Here is a 21774-nt window from a genome sequence, read left to right as displayed (position 1 = left end):
ACCAACACCCACGACTGTCAGGCACTTCTGGACTCCGGGGCTGAAGGTAACTTCATGGATCACACATTTGCACTCAAGCTTCAGATTCCACTCAGACCCCTCACTAACAAGATCGCTGTACATGCCCTTAACGGTCAAGAACTTCCCACCATTTCGCTCACCACTGGAGAGATTACCCTCATCACGTCAGGCAACCACTCTGAGATTATCTCCTTTTATATTCTGGACTCTCCTCTCGCACCCATCGTTCTTGGTCACCCCTGGCTCATCCATCACAACCCTAGAGTGGACTGGCATCAGAAAGAGATCTTGGCGTGGAGCAATAAATGTCATGAGTCCTGTCTTGTGTCTGCATGTCCGTCTGTTTCTGTCTCTGTCTTTCAGGAGGAAGCAGTGGATTTGTCTAACGTGCCCGCAGAGTACCGCGACCTGAAGGAGGTGTTCAGTAAGTCTCGGGCTGCTTCTCTCCCTCCGCATCGTCCCTATGACTGTGCCATAGATTTACTGCCAGGTAAATCTCCGCCTAAAGGCAAGTTATATTCACTTTCTGCTCCAGAAAGGGAGGCTATGGAGAAATATATTTCTGATTCACTGGCAACAGGGTTCATCCGCCATTCCTCTTCTCCAGCGGGGGCGGGGTTCTTTTTTGTGGGGAAGAAGGACGGATCTCTGCGACCTTGTATTGATTACCGGGGGCTGAACAACATCACGGTAAAGAATACTTACCCTTTACCGTTGATGTCTTCAGCTTTCGAGAGGTTGCAGGGAGCGTCGATTTTCACAAAATTGGATTTACGAAACGCTTATCATTTGGTCCGCATTAGGGAGGGGGATGAATGGAAGACCGCTTTTAACACCCCCAGGGGGCACTTTGAATATTTGGTCATGCCTTTCGGCCTGTCCAACTCCCCAGCGGTCTTCCAGGCACTCGTCAATGATGTGCTGCGAGATATGGTCGATCAGTTCATATATGTCTACCTGGATGACATATTGATTTTTTCCTCTTCTCTCCAGGAACACGTGCAGCACGTCCGACGAGTGCTTCAGAGGTTGCTAGTGAATGGGCTTTTTGTCAAGGCGGAGAAATGCGCTTTTCATGCACAGTCTGTTCCTTTCCTGGGGTACATCGTTTCGACTGAGGGAATGCGTATGGATCCTGAAAAGATTAAGGCTGTGGTAGATTGGCCAAGTCCAGATTCCCGTAAGGCCCTACAGAGGTTTCTGGGATTCGCCAATTTCTACCGGCGTTTTATTCGCAACTTCAGCCAACTAGCTGCACCTCTGATCGCCTTGACCTCCCCCAGAACTGCGTTCAGGTGGTCAAACACAGTCGAGGCTGTGTTTGTCAAACTGAAAGGTTGCTTTGTTTCAGCCCCCATTTTAATCGCCCCTGATCCATCACGTCAGTTTGTGGTGGAGGTCGATGCGTCAGAGGTGGGGGTAGGTGCGGTGTTGTCCCAACGTTCTCCCACAGACGACAAGATGCACCCTTGCGCGTTTTTTTCCCATCGTTTATCCTCTGCCGAACGGAATTATGACATTGGTAACAGAGAGTTGTTGGCAGTCAAGTTAGCATTGGAGGAATGGCGCCACTGGTTAGAAGGCTCGGGGGTGCCTTTTATCGTTTGGACTGATCACAAGAACTTGGAATACATTAGAACTGCTAAAAGATTGAACTCCAGGCAGGCTCGGTGGGCACTTTTTTTCGGTCGTTTTGATTTTACTCTCTCGTACCGCCCGGGTTCCAAGAACATCAAACCCGATTCTTTATCGCGCATTTTTGACCGTTCCGAACGCCCGTCTACTCCCGAGTGCATTTTACCTGAGACCCTAGTTGTCTCCACACTCACATGGGAGGTCGAATCGAAGGTCAAGAAGGCCTTAGAAGGGGTAACGCCTCCGTCCGGTTGCCCACCGAATCGGTTATTTGTGCCGGAGGAATTGCGGTCCAACATTATTCAGTGGGGGCATTGTTCTAATGTGGCTTGTCATCCAGGAGTCAGACGAACTCAATTTTTGGTCAAGCAACGATTCTGGTGGCCACTTATGGCTCGAGACGTTCACAGTTTTGTTTTGGCTTGTTCAGTTTGTGCCACTGGTAAGACTTCCAATCGACCCCCTGATGGGTTACTTCAACCGCTGTCTGTCCCTTCGAGACCCTGGTCCCATATAGCGCTAGATTTTATCACCGCCCTTCCGCTCTCTCAAGGTTACACGGTGGTTTTAACCATGGTGGACAGGTTCTCGAAGGCGGCTCATTTCATTCCCTTGCCCAAATTACCTTCAGCCAAGGAGACAGCGTTGATAGTCATTAATCACGTCTTTCGCTTACATGGCCTCCCGATGGACGTGGTTTCCGACAGAGGACCCCAATTTGTGTCCAAATTTTGGCAAGAATTTTGTAGGTTACTGGGAGCGACTGTCAGTCTGTCCTCAGGGTTTCACCCCCAGAGCAATGGCCAAACTGAAAGAGCCAACCAAGATTTGGAGAGAGCGTTGCGATGTCTGGTCTCTAAGAATCCTTCCTCGTGGAGCCAGCAACTGTCTATGGTGGAGTACGCCCACAATACGTTACCAGTGTCATCCACGGGCCTATCTCCGTTTGAGTGTAGTGTAGGTTACCAGCCACCTATTTTTCCTAGTCTGGAACCCGAGGTCGCGGTCCCCTCTGCTCACGCCTTTATCCAGAGGTGTCATCGCACCTGGACTAGAGCCCGTGAGACTCTGCTCCAGGTGAGGGAGCGCACCAAGGCCAAGGCCGATCGCCACCGGTCAAGGCCTCCCGTATACGTCGTTGGTCAAAAGGTGTGGCTTTCTACCAAGAACATTCCTCTCCGCTCCGTTTCTAATAAGCTTGCTCCTAAATTTATTGGTCCGTTTACTGTCACCAAGATCATTAGTCCGGTGGCAGTCCGCCTCAAACTCCCTCCTGCGTACGGGAGGATTCATTCCGTCTTCCACGTATCCAAAGTAAAACCCGTGTTTCATTCTCATATTAATCCGCCAGTCCCGGTTCCTCCCCCGCCGCGACTCGTAGATGGGGAACCCACTTATTCGGTCAATCGCATTCTGGACTCTAGGCGGAGGGGACGCGGGTTCCAGTACTTGGTGGACTGGGAAGGTTACGGTCCAGAGGAGAGAAGTTGGGTACCTGCTAGAGACATTCTGGATCACTCCCTTATCGATGATTACAATCGACAGGTAAGGGAGTCTGGGAACGCCAGGAGGCGTTCCTAGGAGGAGGGGTACTGTCACGGTTTATGAATGCATTGTTTCCTGCTTGTCTCATGTCTGTGTTGTTATGTGTGTGTGAGAGGGCGTGGCTGATACTCAGTGTTGATCAGAGGCTCAGCTGATCGTTATTACAGCACCAGCTGCAGCTAATCACTCTCACCTACATATACTCATCCGTTTCTCATCTCCATTGTCAGATCGTTGTTGATGTCTTCTGTGCTGTGTGTCTCCTGGTCCTGTTTGGCGTTCCAGTCTCGTGCTTCTTGTTCCTGCTCGGTGTTCCTGTGGATTATGCTCTTTCTGGATTCCAACTGCACCTGCACCTGCACCTGATCACAACGACTCACCATTTCTCATCTGTTCTGTGTGTTGACCGTCTTAGTCCCTGCGCCACCCGACGTCATCTGTGTCTGTTACTTCTTTTTACTGTTGACAATAAATGAGCTTACTTGCATTTGCTTCCTGTATTCAGTCATGACAGGTAGGGCCCTCATATTTAGAGTTTGCACCTGGCATGGTGAAGGCTTTTCTTCACTTCAGACCAGGTTATGTCCCTAAGGTCCCTACGGGTCCTAGGGGTCCTATTACTCTACAAGCCTTCTGTCCTCCGCCTTTTGTGACGTCAGACCAGGAAAGACTAAATCTGCTTTGCCCAGTTAGGGCACTTGATACTTACGTCCACAGAGCTGCCCTGTGGAGAAAGACTGACCAGTTGTTTGTCTGTTTCGGAGCCCCTAAGAGGGGGGCTCCAGTATCTAAGCAGAGAATGAGCAAGTGGCCTTGTCCAGGCCATCTCGCTTGCTTATGAGGCGGCCGGACAGCCGTCTCCCTTGGCCGTCCGGGCGCATTCTACTAGGGGTATGGCTGCTTCTAAAGCACTTCTGTCGGGGGCTTCCCTCTAAGACACATCTAATGCGGCAGGGTGGTCTTCGCCGCTGACTGTCGTGAGATTCTACGAATTGGACGTAGCATCTACAGTTGGGGCACAGGTGTTGTCGTAGTCGTGTGCGCTACGGAAAATTTACAAATTATTTATACTATAAGTATTTTTTAATTAAGGGGTAATTATTGTAACAAACTGCTCTGAGACAAAAGGTTGGTTGAAGATCCAAATGCAGTATTTATTGAAGGGTAATCCAAAGTTGTAGTCAATAGAACAGGCAAAAGGTCATAACAGGAAATCAGTCCGAAAAGGCAAACAAAACAGAAGCAACAGGCAAAAGGGTAATCCATGGAGAAGGCAAGAAATCAAAGACCAAGATACATGAAACCAGAGAAACGCTCAGAAATGCAGTTGTGACACTAATCAATCAATCAATCGATCAACTTTATTTATATAGCGCTTTTACAATCACGATTGTGTCAAAGCAGCTTCACAGTGTCAAACAGGATAATATTGCAACAAAATTAGATTTGGCTGTACAGTCGTTCTGGAGAAAACAGTGATGTTATCAGCTAATTTTAATTTATCATATAGGGACAATGTTGGCAGATCAGTATTATAGTTTATAGAATTAAATAAGACCTAATTCATACATTTTATTTGTATAATAAGTTGAATAACTTTAATAATATTTTTAGTGTCCCCAACTGAGCAAGCCAAGCCAAAGGCGACAGTGGCAAGGAACCAAAACTCCATCGGGGCATGATGGAGAAAAATAAACCTTGGGAGAAACCAGACTCAGTCGGGGTGCCAGTTCTCCTCTGGCCTATTAACACACCGTGTAAGATTATTATTCTGGCAACCTTACAGGTCAGAAATCATATTAGATTGGAATATTCAAAATTTCAGGGTATCACGGAAGAGACGGATTTATTTAGGATGGCGCGTCGATTACACAAGAGTATGAATACATGAAAGATCGGAATTATTGCGCTGAAGACGGGTTTTGAGCATGTCGTGCCAGTGAGGCAAATTCGGAGGAGACACCAATTGACATGGCTCAGCAGACACTCCAGGATGCGTTGGTCATGTCCAGGCAGGTCCACCATCCGATCCGGACGGGGCCCAGATCCGGGATAAACCTTGGGATAAACAGAGAGACTAACATTAGCGTAGATGCCACTCTTTTTATGATGTAACGAGTATCAGGTGTTAATCAGGTGTTATGGGAAGTGTTCCCGGTTCCGGCTGACCTAGTTAATGCAGCCTAACAATCAGTCAATTGATTTGAATAATGAAAGTTAAAAATGTTCTATGTGTATGCCATAGTAAAGAGATGTGTTTTTAGTCTAGATTTAAACTGACAGAGTGTGTCTGCTTCCCGAACAATGCTAGGAAGACTATTCCAGAGTTTAGGAGCTAAATAAGAAAATGATCGACCGTCTGCAGTTGATTTAGATATTCTAGGTATTATCAACTGGCCAGAGTTTTGAGACCGCAATAGACGTGATGGAGTATAATGTGTTAAAAGCTTGCTGAAGTACCCGGGAGCTAAACCATTTAGTGCTTTGTAAGTAATAAGCAAGATTTTAAAATGTATGCAGTGTTTAATAGGGAGCCAGTGCAGTGTTGACAGAACTGGACTAATATGATCATACTTCCTGGTTCTAGTAAGAACTCTAGCTGCTGCATTTTGGACTAGCTGAAGTTTGTTTTTTAAGCGAGCAGGGCAACCACCTAGTAGAGCATTACAATAATCTAGCCTTGAGGTCATGAACGCATGTACTAACTGTTCAGCATTTTGCATTGAAAGCATGTGCCGTAATTTAGATATATTTTTAAGATGATAGAATGCGGTTTTACAGATGCTAGAAACGTGGCTTTCAAATGAAAGATTGATATCAAAGAGCACACCCAGGTTCCTCACTGACGACGAGGGCTTGACAGAGCAGTCATCAAGTGTTAGACAGTATTCTCGGTTACTACTTGTGGAGCTCTTCTGTCCAATAATTAAAAATTCAGTTTTATCTGAATTAAGTTGCAGGAAATTACTATTCATCCAATTTTTTAAATCAGCTATGCATTCCGTTATTCTTCTGAATTGGTAGGTTTCGTCAGGGCAATGAGTGTAATTTTCCTCAGTGACACTACAACGCTCTGTCTGAAGTGATACTGTAGTAGATGGCTGCATGGTTATAATTTTATTCCTAATATTATCAATCTTACTAGTAAAGAAGTTCATAAAGTCATTACTGCTGTGTTGTTTACAAACGTCAGAAGCTGAAGCTTTATTTTTTGATAATTTAGCCACTGTATCGAATAAATACTTAGGGTTGTGTTTGTTTTCTTCTAAAAGAGTTGAGAAATAAGCAGATCTAGCAGTTTTTATGGCCTTTCTATATGCCATCATGCTCTCTTTCCACAAATTGCGAAAAACCTCCAGTTTTGTTTTCTTCCAGCTGTGCTCCATTTTTCTGGCTGCTGTTTTAAGGGCCCGACACTAAACAAGACTCCGCAATGAATGACAGAGAAAACCAGGCTATATAGGCAGAGGTAATGAGGTAATGAGACACAGGTGTAAACAGTGAGTGCAAATGAGTCTGGGGAAAGGATTATGGGTAATGTAGTTTGTGATGGAGTGACAGTCCGGGGTGGAGTGCCCCCTGGTGGTGATCACGGGCACTCACAGTATAATTGTCACAATTCACCAGTGTAAGTATTTTTTTTAATTAAGGGGTAATTACACTGTTAGTATTCTTTAATTAAGGGGTAATTATACTGTAAGTATTTTTTAATTAAGGGGTAATTATACTACAATAATTATACTAATTATAATTACATGAAACAAGAGGGGAACAAGAGCCACTTTAATTTACAGCCCGCACATTCATACTTACCCCGTAACTACAGGAAACAAGAGGGGAACAAGAGCCACTTTAATTTACAGCCCGCACATCGATACTTACCCCGTAACTGCATGAAACAAGAGGAGAACAAGAGCCACTTTAATTTACAGTTGTAAATTATATTCTTGTTCCCAAATTGTTCCCATATACTTACTTTATAGTTACACTATAGCTGTGTCTCATTTCGTAAAAATTCGAAGGCTGCGTCCTCAGGAGGACACGTCCTGTGTAGGATGCAGTATACGGAGTGTCCTCAATCAGACTTAAACGAGACGTCCTTCATAGGACACACAGGCAGAAAGTATCACGTTGCTATGCCAACACGTTCAGCCACGTTGCGCTCTCACGCCAGTTATATGAATGAACATTATTTATAACTTGAAAATGACTATGAAATGTTTCTTGTCTTGACAGCAATGTACTGTTCTAAACATTTAAAATGCACTAAACAGTTGTAATCCTGTTTACCACAACTATCTGTTTGAGGTAATAGAGCTAAAAAAAAAACAACAAAAAAAGCTTGAACTTCTTAATTTAAACACCACACATACGCTCGCATGTATATCTGGCGGCGGTGCCGTTTTTTCATATATTAAAAAAAATATGACGGTTGTTAACGGAGACGCAAAGAATTGTGGGTTATCTCCAGCCGTGAAGGATACACCTCATGCACACTCCGAAATCCCGTGAAAGAAGGACGCATTCGGAGGTCGCATTTGGAGAGTCCTACTCACTTTTTTGAAATGAGACGGCCTTATGACGTATGCACCCTTCGAATGCGACCTCCAGAGGACGCAGCCTTCTGAAATGAGACACAGCTTATAATTACAGAAAGTTATGCTGTAAATTCACTTTAATTATGCAGTACTTTCCGGGCCGTAATCTAAAGCATTACCAAACTTTGCAATAAATGTGTGCTATTATAACATGGTTGGTTAATTGTCTTTTATTTGTTCCATTCAATTCTTAATTTAAGTACTTTTTAAGTGTTTTTGTGACTATATGTTATGGGTGTTTACTTTGTAGTGTTTTATAAAAACTTTGATTAAGAGACATAATAATTCTCAATCCTGAAGTCCAACCGTCCCACTAAGAACAGCCAGCACCTTAGTGTCATTAACATATGAAAGGTCTTCTTCACAGCTAACAGTCACCAGTCCTAGCACACCCAGCAGTGTTTCAGCTGTACATTTCCGTGAAATTTCACGGATTCCTGTATATGTCCGCATATGTGAGGTTTCCGGGTTTATCTTGAAATATACTGTTCTGTGTTACTCTGATCCGCTTTTTCACATATACTCCCGGTAAACCTCAAATTACACAGGAGTTTACCATGCCTGGATATTGCTGTATTCCGGTATTTTCATGCAGTGGTAGATTGGTGCATCCTCTGTCACCCAACTTGTGACGACGTAAACTTCATCCTCCCAGTAATTCCGCAGTTTCCTGGTCCCGCCTCTTGGGGTCAGGCTTTTCACTAGGACCTGGCTTCCTGGGAACAGGTCAGTACACCTCACTTTTTGGTAGAAATTCCCTTTGTTCTTTTCAGCGCACTTGTTAACCTGTTCTCTCGCTATCTCTCAAGTTTCCTGCATACCTTTTGTCCATCGGTCCATGTGTGACTGTATCAGGTGCTCTCCACCCACCCTTTGTTATTAATTTAAATTAAAAAGAGACACCTGCCTTCTACATATTTTCCCTTTATTCATGCGACACGTCAAGTCTGGTTGGCTATAAATAGCCTTTTCTTTTATTCTTGTCGAGATGCGTCACTTCCGATTGTCTCGGGGGTTCCCTTTTGTTCCCAGCGCACGGGTGGTCTGACTGCGGCTGTACGGCAGCTTTGTGCGGGCCTAAAAGGCGATTTCTCTGGTGAGTGTTACGGCGGCAAGTTGTGGGAACCGTTTAGTCTCAATCTCATGAGTGGTTCTGATGTTTAGTTTCTTTCAGGCGACGACCAATAAAAGGGTTACTGTTCAGAGTGTGTGACTGAGTTCATCTGTGGGTAAGTTTTCATTATATGAAGTTACAGGTATTTTGTGTTTAGGCATTAATTGGGAAAGTGTATGATTTTAGCTTATTTCAGGAATTTGTATATCAGTTTATGCGGTGCTACAGGATCACAATGAAATCAAGCGACCAATAAATGCTACCGTTCAGAGTGATTGACCCGATTCCGTCATTTGGTAAGTCTTTTCCCTATGAAGTTGAGATCATTGAGCATTTATGTGGGTGTTTAACCTTTTCACCCTCTGCCATTTTGTCAATATCGAAACGCGAGGAATAGCCGTTGTCCTATAACAAGTTTCTTTACAGTTTTGTTTTTTGTTTATTTATTTTGACCCGTAATGATGGCTCGTCATATGTGAGTCGAATGATGCGCTATTAATTGCTTTGTTTATTTATTTTGAGATTATTTGTTAGGGGGATTTGTAGTTTTTTTGTAATTTATATTTGTTTTGGTTTATTATTGTTATTATTATTTTTCAGTTGTGCTTGTATTGATTCAATTTATTTTTGGTTTCTTCTAATTGTGATTGTGTGTGTGTGTGTGTGTGTGTGTGTGTGTGTGTGTGTGTGTGTGTGTGTGTGTGTGTGTGTGTGTGTGTGTGTGTGTGTGTGTGTGAGAGAGAGAGAAATTGTAATACTTGTTTTGCTAGGTGCTGAGGGCTTCAGCCAGGAATCCTTTCTCCGTGTGTTGGTGGTGGTTTGAACACTGTGGTGTGAAGTGAGATGCACGGATTTTGTGTGTGAGCTATAAGAGCATATTTACACTTGTGTGGCTGTATTCCTTGCCTATCAGCCCTCAGCCAAAGCTTCTGAATGTGCGTATGCTAATTTGTGGTTATTCAATGTCTTTTCTAAGAATGTATTTCTCCCCTGACAAGATAGCATTGTGAGTTGATGGTGGAGCATGCCCTGTTTGATATGCTTTTAATGTGAGCTACTTTTGTAATAATACAATTATTATTTTATATGATTCTTTTCATGTCTCTGTTCCTTACTAGTGCAACCAACATGCGTGCCTTAATATAAAGTATATTAATCTCTGTGCTGTCAGAGTGGCGTAGTCGGTTTCTTTAAATTTGCATTACTCTAACCTAGGTAGTTGTGTCTTTAGTGCACCCTATGTTGAGTTGTTCTGCCTTTCAGGCATCTAAGTATAATTTTTATGCATTTAATTTTGATATACTTTCAGTTTCATGCAGACTTTTATTTTGACGTTTGTTTACTGAGTCAATACCGGAAGTAGGAAATCGCGTTAGATACGGCAGACTGTAATGAATGCAGATGTTCATTGCTCCAGAGAAAATGCATCCTTCCTGTTGATTCCCCAGTAGAAGCATCGCTTTTTCACTCTCTCGTCTCTCATCACTCATCTCATATGTATGGATTCAAAACAATGTGAAGAAAATAAATCTGCATACAAAGAACTCAGGATTTCTTCGTGTTCATGAATAGAGAGAGTTTAGCTCACTGTTTAGTTGGAGTTGCTACACCTCAGTGAGAACAGTACATGAGTATTTCCACTGCCACACATGTATTCACTGTAACTTAGAGTTGTGGTCAGAGTCAAGTCCAAAAAGAGCGTCGATGGGCAGCCTTGGCAAACGACCAAACAGCAGATGGAAAGGTGAAAAGCCAGTCACCTTACATCTAGTACAGTTGTAGGAAAATATTAATTTGTTGAGTGCATCTTTCCAATTACATCTTTGTCTTTCAGTCAGGGTTTTCAGCATTTGCAGTAATGTCCGGTTAAATCTTTCCACCTGCCCATTTCCTTGAGGGTGGGTGGTCCTTGAGCCGGCAATGCCACTGTACTTTTTGAGTTGGGCAAGTAGCTGGTTTTCAAATTCTCCGCCTTGATCATGGTGAATTCGGGACGGAAGCCAAACTTTAGGGCAAAATCACTGAATAAGCGGTCAGCTACTATTTTTGCGGATTTTGAGGTTGTGGCATAGGCCTGTGCAAACCGGGTGAAGTGATCAACAATAACCAGAATGCACTCATAGCTCCCCTTGCATTTATCCAAATGAAGGAAGTCAATAGACACTAATTTGAATGGGTGGGTCGCTTTGATACTTTTAAGGGGCACTCTTGTCTCACGACATGGTTTTTTCTGTTTGATGCAGGAGCAAGTTCTCAGGACATAGTTTTCAATGTCTTTCTGCATGTAGGGCCAGAAGAACCTGATGAGACTTGTGGTGCGGTCAAGACCCCGATGACCCATCTCATTGTGCAATTCCCTTAGAACAGTTGTTTCGAACTGAATTGGTAATACCAGCGGTTTCCTTTGAGATGTTTGGTCAATCAATCAATCAATCAATCAACTTTATTTATAAAGCGCTTTTACAATCACGATTGTGTCAAAGCAGCTTCACAGTGTCAAACAGGATAATATTGCGACAAAATTAGATTTGGCTGTACAGTCGTACTGGAGAAAACAGTGATGTTATCAGCTTATTTTAATTTATCATATAGCGACAATGTTGGCAGATCAGTATTATAGTTTATAGAATTAAATAAGACCTAATTCATATATTTTATTTGTATTGGTGTTGGTGAAACAGAATGCCATGTTCATCCGACCACCACTGCTGAGGAGGCTGATGTTTACTCTTATGTCATTGTCATCCTGTTGTGCTTGTCTAATTTCTTCTTTTGACAGGGGTTTAGGGAGTCAGTCAATTTCCTCCACGCATGCAGGTATACTCTGACGAGCCACAGCAAGGGACTCATCTGGGTTATGCTGGATCTCCACTGCTTGTAATACAGCTCCCACACAGTCAGGTGAAAATTCCTCAGTACATTCTCTCATTGTCGTTTCCAGTTCGACTGGCATCCTGGAGAGTGAGTCTGCATCTATGTTTTCCTTCCCGGGACGATAGCGGATATGGTATATGGTATATGGTAGCCTCCCTTTATGGTAGCCTCCATAAAATGGAAGTCTGCAAGCTCTGAAACCAATCAGCTCTACACCCAATGGTGTTCAGCTTTGCAGAGGTCAGGACATAGGTCAATGGATTATTGTCGCTGAATTAATTGTTGATTAATTAATCAACTTCTCAAGTATCTCTTGATGGTGTTCTGTCAACTCAATCAATTTACTTGATGACACTGCATGATTCTGTTTGTTGTTTCTTACTTTGTGATTTCCTTTACTCTGTGGTTCACTGTCAGTATTAGCTTTCAGCAGGTCGTAGAGGGGACTGGCGATCCGGGAGAAATCTTTGAGGTATTGTCGATAATAGCTGAGCAGGCCAAGAATCTTGCGCAGCTCTCCCACTGTGCTCGGTTTCTGTTCCTTAAGCGCCATAACAGCAACTGTGTCCGCAGGATCCATACTACTGCCTTCAGCTGATAAAATTATTCCCAGATAACGTACCTATATTTCTTAAAGAGATCACATTTTTTTGGTTTCAATTTAACTCAATTTAATGGGGTCGTGTAGGTAGTCCTTCATTTCTTGGTACAATGGCTTAGGGACTGATGTGTATGTGCGGGCAACAGGGGTGTTTTCGTTTAACTAAATGCTCAGCTGTAAACCTGGAACACAGCCAATGTCATCATCTGACTTTCAAATCATCTGTCCCACGAAACCTGGGTGTCATCTCCACAAGATGTTTCTGGTGGAACCTAAATGACAGAGACTGTGGCTGCACTCGGTAGATTTGCCATTGGTAAAATAGACTTAACCAGCTGCAATATTCTTAGCTCAGTCCTGCCGTTGAGTATGATGTCATGATCTGTTCCATTCTGCACACTAATAGTAACCATGGGGCGGCCTCCCCTTTTTAGAGTGAGGAGGGTATCAAAAAGTTCAAGGCCATCAGGATATGGTGGGTTGACATGTGGTTCAAACAGCAGTACACCATCTTGTTTCACATGAGGCACTTTTACTTGGCACTGAATGTGCATAACGTATGCTTCTGTATGTTCACAGGCTCCTTTTTTGAGGCCCTCTGCAGTCACCAAATTGATGAAGGTATGTACTCTATTTCTTTTGATGCTAGGGAAAGCATTCCTGACAGTTCTGTACAAATAACCATTAGTCACATCATGAGATCCATTTGTTTACGTCTCATTATTTGTTCTATCATATTATATCTGATGATAGGTCTGGACAATTCTTGGTCCTTCAAGACAAGCACAAGAATGATTAATTGTTTCACATTCATTAGAGAGGATCCTAGCTTAAAAGTCATCTCCACCCATTCGCTGTGGGCATATTTGTTCCATTGGCTGCCACAAGACACAGACTGTCCGGTGCTTCTGTTGCCTCTGAAATATTTCTCAGTGTCACTTCAGTATATCTGGTTTTCCACTGCTCATCTATAATGCATAGAGTGTCTGTGTCCCATAATACTTCTGTTTTCCGCTCCTGTAAATAACAGGTCACAAGGCATTGTTTGCCCACCAAAGACGTGACTGCAGAATGCTGGTTAACTTGACAAGTGGCTGTTAGAACACTATCAAGGGACTGGAAATCAAGCTGTCTCTCATATTTTTGGGACTTGTCGACTGCCCGGATCACACCCATATGAAAAAAACCTATATGGTTCATATATAGCGACCATATATTTTCCTTACTTAAATCAGTCAGAATTATCTTATATGTTTAATGTAAGTCCCATATATGTCATACACAAAATCAGACCGTTTATGGCCCATTTCATACTAAAAAGCACACAGAAAACTTTTGGGTCATGTATGAATACTGCAAAAATCGTATATGAGTTTTACATGTAAACAGTATGCAATGGTATATGGTATTAGTAGAAAATACATGATATTCATATATAAATCATATAAAGTTCTTATACTGAATCATATGCTAGTCAAATTAAAGTCATATAGGATTTATTGATAAAGCAATCAAGCAGCTTTATTTATAAAGCTGCTTGATTGCTCCTGGCTGATTGATTGTTCCTGATCGATTGCTCCTGTCTGTCTGCCTGCTGCTGCTGCCACCACAGTGTTTGTAGCTCTGTATAGCTGTGTTTGAATCTCTATTTGATATATTTTCTTTGTAATTTACACTGCTAAATATAACTTACTCATCACCATATAGTGTTTAATATAGCCTATCAATTTAAATTTGACATTACTAGCTTTTAATCTAAATCACTACCACACGTTAGCTTTTCGCTAGCCTGGTAGCTTTCCATCCCAGCATCCAGGTCTCCTGTTTTCTGAGTTCTATAGACAACTGTGGTGAGTTGGATTATTAAAAAGACTCCATCAGACAACTGTGGTAAGTTTTGGATTCATCAACAAATACGGTAAGCCATGTCTTCTTCTCCTGTCATTGTCACTTGCACTGCATGCTACATGTTTAGCATATCTATCTCCGTTGGCGAACAGGGCTTCACATGTGATAAATGTAAGGAATTAATCAGGCTGACGGAGAAGATTTCAGATTTAGAGACACGCATCCAAGCTTTATGTGAGAGTAGTGAGAATGTAACAGCTTTAGATACTGCTTTGGATGCGACTAGCTTAGTGAACACTCATTGTTTGGTTCCGGCTGAGCCCGCGCAGCAGGGCTGGGTGACGATGAGAAAGCATAGTCGCGGATCAAAAAACCACTCTTCCGTTCCGATTAGAACATCAAACAGGTTCTCCCCACTCAGTGACGCACCCACTGAGGATCCTGTTGAAAGTGCCCTAGTTATTGGCGATTCTATTACACGGAATGTGAAAATAGAGACACCAGCCACCATAGTCACATGTTTACCGGGAGCCAGAGCGCCTGACATCAAAGCAAATTTAAAAGTGCTGGCTAAAGCTAATCGTAAATTCTCTAAGATTATTATTCACGTTGGCACTAATGATGTTCGACTTCGCCAGTCGGAGATCACCAAAATTAACATTAAAGAGGTGTGTAAACTCGCAAGTACGATGTCAAAAGCCGTATATTTCTCTGGTCCTCTCCCCGCGAAAAGGAGTGATGAAATAGTTAGCAGATTATCATCACTCAATGGCTGGTTGTCTAAGTGGTGTCTGCAAAATAACATAGGGTTCATAGACAATTGGAAAAGTTTTTGGGGCAGACCTGACCTGTTGAAGATGGACGGCATTCATCCCTCCTGGGCTGGTGCTGCTCTTCTCTCTAGTAATTTGGCACATAGTCTTAGAGCTAAACCTTGACTCACTGGGGCCCAGGTCAGGAAGCAGACAAACTGGCTAAACCAACCGTCTGCTAGCTGTCTCACGTCACCAAAGTCAGCTAAATCCCAGCACATAGAGACTCTTTCACCTAGATATTATCACATAGAGACTGTGTCTGTTCCCCGAATTAGTAAATACAAAAAACCATCAAAACCATTCAACAGTAAAAATTTAATTGATGTCCAACAAATAAACAACAGATACAATACGGATGAACAATTGATAAAGCTTGGGTTGCTGAATATTCGATCCCTTTCGCCAAAAACGCTTGTTGTCAATGATATGATTATAGATCATAACTTAGATGTGCTGTGTTTGACAGAAACCTGGCTAAAACCTGATGATTACATTACTTTAAATGAGTGCACCCCCCGAGATTATTGTTACAAACATGAGCCACGTCTGAAAGGTAAAGGGGGAGGTGTGGCTGTAATTTATAATAATATTTTCAGTATTACTCAGAAGTCTAGTTTCAAATATAATTCCTTTGAAGTTTTGGTGCTTTATGTAACACTGTGTAGTGTAAATGATAAATCCCTTCTGACATTTGTGTTGGCTACTGTATACAGGCTACCAGGGCACAATACAGACTTTATCAAAGAATTTGCTGGTTTTGTATCGGAGTTAGTATTAGCTGTAGATAAAGTACTAATTGTTGGGGATTTTAATATCCACGTAGACAATGAAAAAGACGCATTGGGATTGGCATTTAGAGACATTCTAAACTCTATTGGAGTTAGACAACACGTATCAGGACCCACTCATCGCCTTAATCATACTTTAGATCTAATAATGTCACATGGAATAAATGTTGATACTGTTAAAATTCTGCAGCAGAGCGATGACATCTCAGATCATTACCTAATATCATGTATACTTAATTTACCTAAGGCTGCAAAGCCATCCCCTCGCTTCAAATATGGCAGGACGATAACCGCTGCGACTAAAGATTGCTTTGTACATAATCTTCCTCATCAGTTCCATCTCCTCAGCATTACAGATAGCCAAGATGAACTTGATGCTGCAACCGAAACTATTGACTCTCTCCTTACTAGCACTTTAGACATAGTTGCTCCCCGGCGCTTAAAGAAGATTAAAGCAAATAATCCAACGCCGTGGTACAACGAGCACACTCGGGCCCTTAAAACAGCAGCCAGAAAAATGGAGCGCAGCTGGAAGAAAACAAAACTAGAGGTTTTTCGCAATTTGTGGAAAGAGAGCATGATTGCATACAGAAAGGCCATAAAAACTGCTAGATCTGCTTATTTCTCATCTCTTTTAGAAGAAAACAAACACAACCCTAAGTATTTATTCGATACAGTGGCTAAATTATCAAAAAATAAAGCTTCAGCTTCTGATGTTTGTAAACAACACAGCAGTAATGACTTTATGAACTTCTTTACTAGTAAGATTGATAATATTAGGAATAAAATTATAACCATGCAGCCGTCTATTACAGTATCACTTCAGACAGAGCACTGCAGGGTCACTGAGGAAAAATTACACTCATTCACTGCTATAGGAGGAGAAGAACTGGCTAAACTTGTAAAATCATCAAAATCAACAACATGTATGCTTGACCCTATACCGACTAGGCTATTAAAAGAGATACTTCCAGAGGTCATAGATCCTCTGCTTAATATCATTAATTCATCTTTGACATTAGGATATGTACCGAAAACTTTTAAGTTGGCTATAATTAAACCACTTATTAAAAAAACACAACTTGATCCTAAAGAATTAGTCAATTACAGGCCAATCTCGAATCTACCGTTTCTATCAAAAATACTAGAAAAGGCTGTGTCTTCACAATTATGTTCTTTTTTAGAAAGAAATGGTATATGTGAGGATTTCCAGTCAGGATTTAGACCGTATCATAGCACTGAGACTGCTCTAATTAGAGTTACAAATGATTTACTCTTATCATCTGATCGTGGTTGTATCTCTCTATTAGTGTTACTCGATCTTAGCGCTGCATTTGATACTATCGATCACAATATTCTTCTGAATAGAATCGAAAATTATGTTGGCGTTAGTGGAACTGCTTTGGCATGGTTTAAATCGTACTTATCTGACCGTTATCAGTTTGTAGCAGTAAATGAAGAGATGTCACACCGATCACAAGTTCAGTATGGGGTACCGCAAGGCTCAGTGTTAGGACCGTTGCTTTTCACCCTGTATATGCTACCATTGGGAGATATCATTAGGAAACATGGCGTTAGTTTTCATTGTTATGCTGACGATACTCAGCTCTATATTTCCTCACGCCCGGATGAAACCTACCAATTCACAAGATTAACAGAATGCATAGCTGATATAAAAAATTGGATGAATAGTAATTTTCTGCAACTTAATTCAGATAAAACTGAATTTTTAATTATTGGACAGAAAAGCTCCACAAGTAGTAACCGAGAATACTGTCTAACACTTGATGAGTGCTCTGTCAAGCCCTCGTCGTCAGTGAGGAACCTGGGTGTGCTCTTTGATACCAATCTTTCATTTGAAAGCCACGTTTCTAGCATCTGTAAAACCGCATTCTATCATCTTAAAAATATATCTAAATTACGGCACATGCTTTCAATGCAAAATGCTGAACAGTTAGTACATGCGTTCATGAGCTCAAGGCTAGATTATTGTAATGCTCTACTGGGTGGTTGCCCTGCTCGCTTAATAAACAAACTCCAGCTAGTCCAAAATGCAGCAGCTAGAGTTCTTACTAGAACCAGGAAGTATGATCATATTAGTCCAGTTCTGTCAACACTGCACTGGCTCCCTATTAAACATCGCATACATTTTAAAATCTTGCTTATTACTTACAAAGCACTAAATAGTTTAGCTCCCCGGTACTTAAGCGAGCTCTTAACGCATTATACCCCATCACGTCGATTGCGGTCTCAAAACTCTGGCCAGTTGATAATACCTAGAATATCTAAATCAACTGCAGGCGGTCGATCATTTTCCTATTTAGCTCCTAAATTGTGGAATAGTCTTCCTAGCATTGTTCGGGAAGCAGACACACTCTGTCAGTTTAAATCTAGACTAAAAACACATCTCTTTACTATGGCATACACATAGAACATTTTTAACTTTCATTATTCAATTCAATTGACTTATTGTTAGGCTGCATTAACTAGGTCAGCCGGAACCGGGAACACTTCCCATAACACCTGATGTACTCGTTACATCATAAAAAGAGTGACATCTACGCTAATGTTAGTCTCTCTGTTTATCCCGAGGTTTATCCCGGATCTGGGCCCTGTCCGGATCGGATGGTGGACCTGCCTGGACATGACCAACGCATCCTGGAGTGTCTGCTGAGCCGTGTCAAATGGTGTCTCCTCCGAATTTGCCTCACTGGCACGACATGCTCAAAACCCGTCTTCGGCGCAATAATTCCGATCTTTCATGTATTCATACTCTTGTGTAATTGACGCCCCATCCTAAATAAATCTGTCTCTTCCGTGATACCCTGAAAATTTTGAATAATCCGATCTAATATGATTTCCGACCTGTAAGGTTGCCAGAATAATAATCTTACACGGTGTGTTAATAGGCCAGAGGAGAACTGGCACCCCGACTGAGTCTGGTTTCTCCCAAGGTTTATTTTTCTCCATCATGCCCCGATGGAGTTTTGGTTCATTGCCACTGTCGCCTTTGGCTTGGCTTGCTCAGTTGGGGACACTAAAAATATGATTAAAGTTATTCAACTTATTATACAAATAAAATATATGAATTAGGTCTTATTTAATTCTATAAACTATAATACTGATCTGCCAACATTGTCGCTATATGATAAATTAAAATAAGCTGATAACATCACTGTTTTCTCCAGTACGGCTGTACAGCCAAATCTAATTTTGTCGCAATATTACCCTGTTTGACACTGTGAAGCTGCTTTGACACAATCGTGATTGTAAAAGCGCTATATAAATAAAGTTGATTGATTGATTGATTATTTATATTTTGTGTGATTTGTTTATATGCTTTTTATACAGATTTCATATTTTTTTAATAGGGGAATGGTGCGTTAGCTCTTCAAGTTTATATAATATACATATAAACTACATATAATAATCATACATGATTTCAGTCAATATTACAACATCTCTGCATATAACCATATATGATTTCAGTCAATATTACACATCTCTGCATATACTAACCATATATGATTTCAGTCAATATTACAACATCTCTGCATATACTAACCATATATGATTTCAGTCAATATTACAACATCTCTGCATATACTAACCATATATGATTTCAATCAATGACATACACAAATTTGTGATGGAAACACTTTTATTTCAACACAAAATGAAATAATCAAATTATACTCCACATGAGTAATTTACAATTCCAACTTGATAGCAAAATGAACTTTGCTCAGGAAAAAAACAAAACCCAAAAAACAACAACAAAATACATTGAACACAGTGTCATGGCCATCAATCAAAGATAATGAACGGATTAGTTCACACCAAAATGAAAATTGACTGATAATTTACTCACCCCCATCTCATCCAAGATGTTCATGTCTTTATTTCTTCAGTGGAAAAGAAATTACGTTTCTTAAAGAAAACATTCCAGGATTGTTCATCATATAATGCTTTTCAGTTGCAACCAGAATGCTGAAGGTCCAAATAAACGCCGTTTCAAAGGGCTCCATAGCCTCTGCGTGATCCCAGATGAGGAATAGGGTCTTATCTAGTCAAACGATCAGTCATTTAAAAAAATTAATGAGGGCATTTGTATTAGTCTTCACATGAGCGCTTTGTAAACACGAAGGTGGAACTGAATTGATTTGGACCTTCAGTTTTTTTGGTTGCAACTAAAAACCATTATATGGTGAAAAATCCTGGAATATTTTCTTCAAAAAACTGAATTTCTTTTCGACTGAAGAAAGAAAGACATGAACATCTTGGATGACATTGGGGTGAGTAAATGATCAGGACATTTTAAAAAATCATTTAAAAAGGCTTTCTGAAGAGAAGCTATGCATTTTTTATTAGAAAAATATCCATATTTTTGACTTTAGACTAAAATATCTATCTTCCGGCAGTCAACCGTGCGTGTCTACTTACGCCAAAAGAGTGACCTCTGACCTGAAGCATGATGTATTGATGAATGCGGTTATGCAGAGAATAGAGGAAAACAAAACACTGGTCATGAATTTGAATTTAAAGAGGGAATTTGAATTTAAAGAGGATTCGATAAAAGAGAAGCGCTTGATTTTGTTGCCCAGAGACGTTGAAGCTTATGCTACTCCTACACAGCATCACTCAGGTCACTCTCTGGTCGCAAGTCGTCTGCCATGAGCTGGTTATTTTAGTCAATAAGGTTATAAATATGGATATCTATATCAGTATCTTTATCAATTACTATATTAACTTATTTCACATAGTAATTATAGTACGCATATTAAAGCTTTATTTGTTGTGTTCTGAAAATAAATGAACGTCTTATGGGTTTGGAACGACATGAGGGTCATTTTAACAACATACATTTTTGGGTGAACTAAACGTTAAAAATTGACAAAGTTTAATAAATACTGTAATAATGTATTGCTCATTGTTAGTTCATGTTAGTTAATACATTACAATAAAGTCTCATTTGTTAACATTAGTTCAAGTCTTACAACTCACATTACAGTCTGTGGCTGAACCTGTTCTTCTTGCGTGGTCTTCAAATGTTTTCATGAAGATCTTTCTGTGGAAGAAAAAGAAAATCTTCTTGACCACCCCATTTACATACAGGAATATTAGAAACACGTTTGAATATAATGTTTTTTTCAGTATAACAATATATTCTTATACAGTTACTTACTTTCTATTACAAAATTGTAATATTGTACATCATTTAGATTCATATATGTTGCAGTTACATGAATGCAAATTATAGAAGTTTATATTTTAGCTATATTTTAACTACATTAGAGCAATTTGCAAACTCAAGTTCACTAAAACATTAACTCTTTTAAAGTGAATTGGCATAAAATAGACTATTAATGATGACAAAAGGAACATACCGGTAAACAAATCACATTACATTTATTCTAACTTTTGCTTTTTGTCAGTGTCACACAGCTTTCACTGTGTCACACACAATCGTTGTATAACGTTATCTATGCAAACCATGAGCTTTAGGGTTTAACTTAGTTACCAAATTAATAATCATAATAATAATAATAATGTGTTCGATTTATATAGCGCTTTTCAAGGCACTCAAAGCGCTTTACATTGAAGGGGGGAAACTCCTCAACCACCACCAATGTGCAGCACCCACCTGGATGATGCGACGGCAGCCATTTTGCGCCAGAACGCTCACCACACACCAGCTGATTGGTGGAGAGGAGACCTAGTGATGAAGCCAATCAGGATATGGGGATTATTAGGAGGCCATGATGGACAGAGGCCAATGGGCAAATCTGGCCACAATGCCGGGGTTACACCCCTACTCTTTTTCCGAAAGACATCCTGGGATTTTTAACGACCACAGAGAGTCGGGACCTCGGTTTAACGTCTCATCCGAAAGACGGATTACAGTCTACAGTTTATTCTATAGTTATTCTATACA

The 21774-nt window shown here is 41.0% G+C and overlaps 1 protein-coding gene across 1 annotated transcript in view; it reads right to left on the bottom strand.

Annotated features, from left to right (window-relative positions):
- Nucleotides 1-19372: 19372 nt before the first annotated feature.
- Nucleotides 19373-21774, bottom strand: part of gdf11 (growth differentiation factor 11) — a 256011-nt gene continuing 253609 nt past the window's right edge. The window contains exon 4 of the mRNA XM_067430934.1: nt 19373-20907. Within this exon, the coding sequence (XP_067287035.1) occupies nt 20906-20907 (2 nt within the window). The 3' untranslated portion in view covers nt 19373-20905. The remainder of the gene's footprint in view (nt 20908-21774) is intronic.

The sequence above is a fragment of the Pseudorasbora parva genome, chromosome 22 (assembly GCF_024679245.1).
Source record: "Pseudorasbora parva isolate DD20220531a chromosome 22, ASM2467924v1, whole genome shotgun sequence".
Taxonomy (NCBI): Eukaryota; Metazoa; Chordata; class Actinopteri; order Cypriniformes; family Gobionidae; genus Pseudorasbora; species Pseudorasbora parva.
The sequence above is the reverse complement of the archived record's forward strand: the minus strand, read 5'-3'. Positions and strand labels throughout refer to the sequence as shown.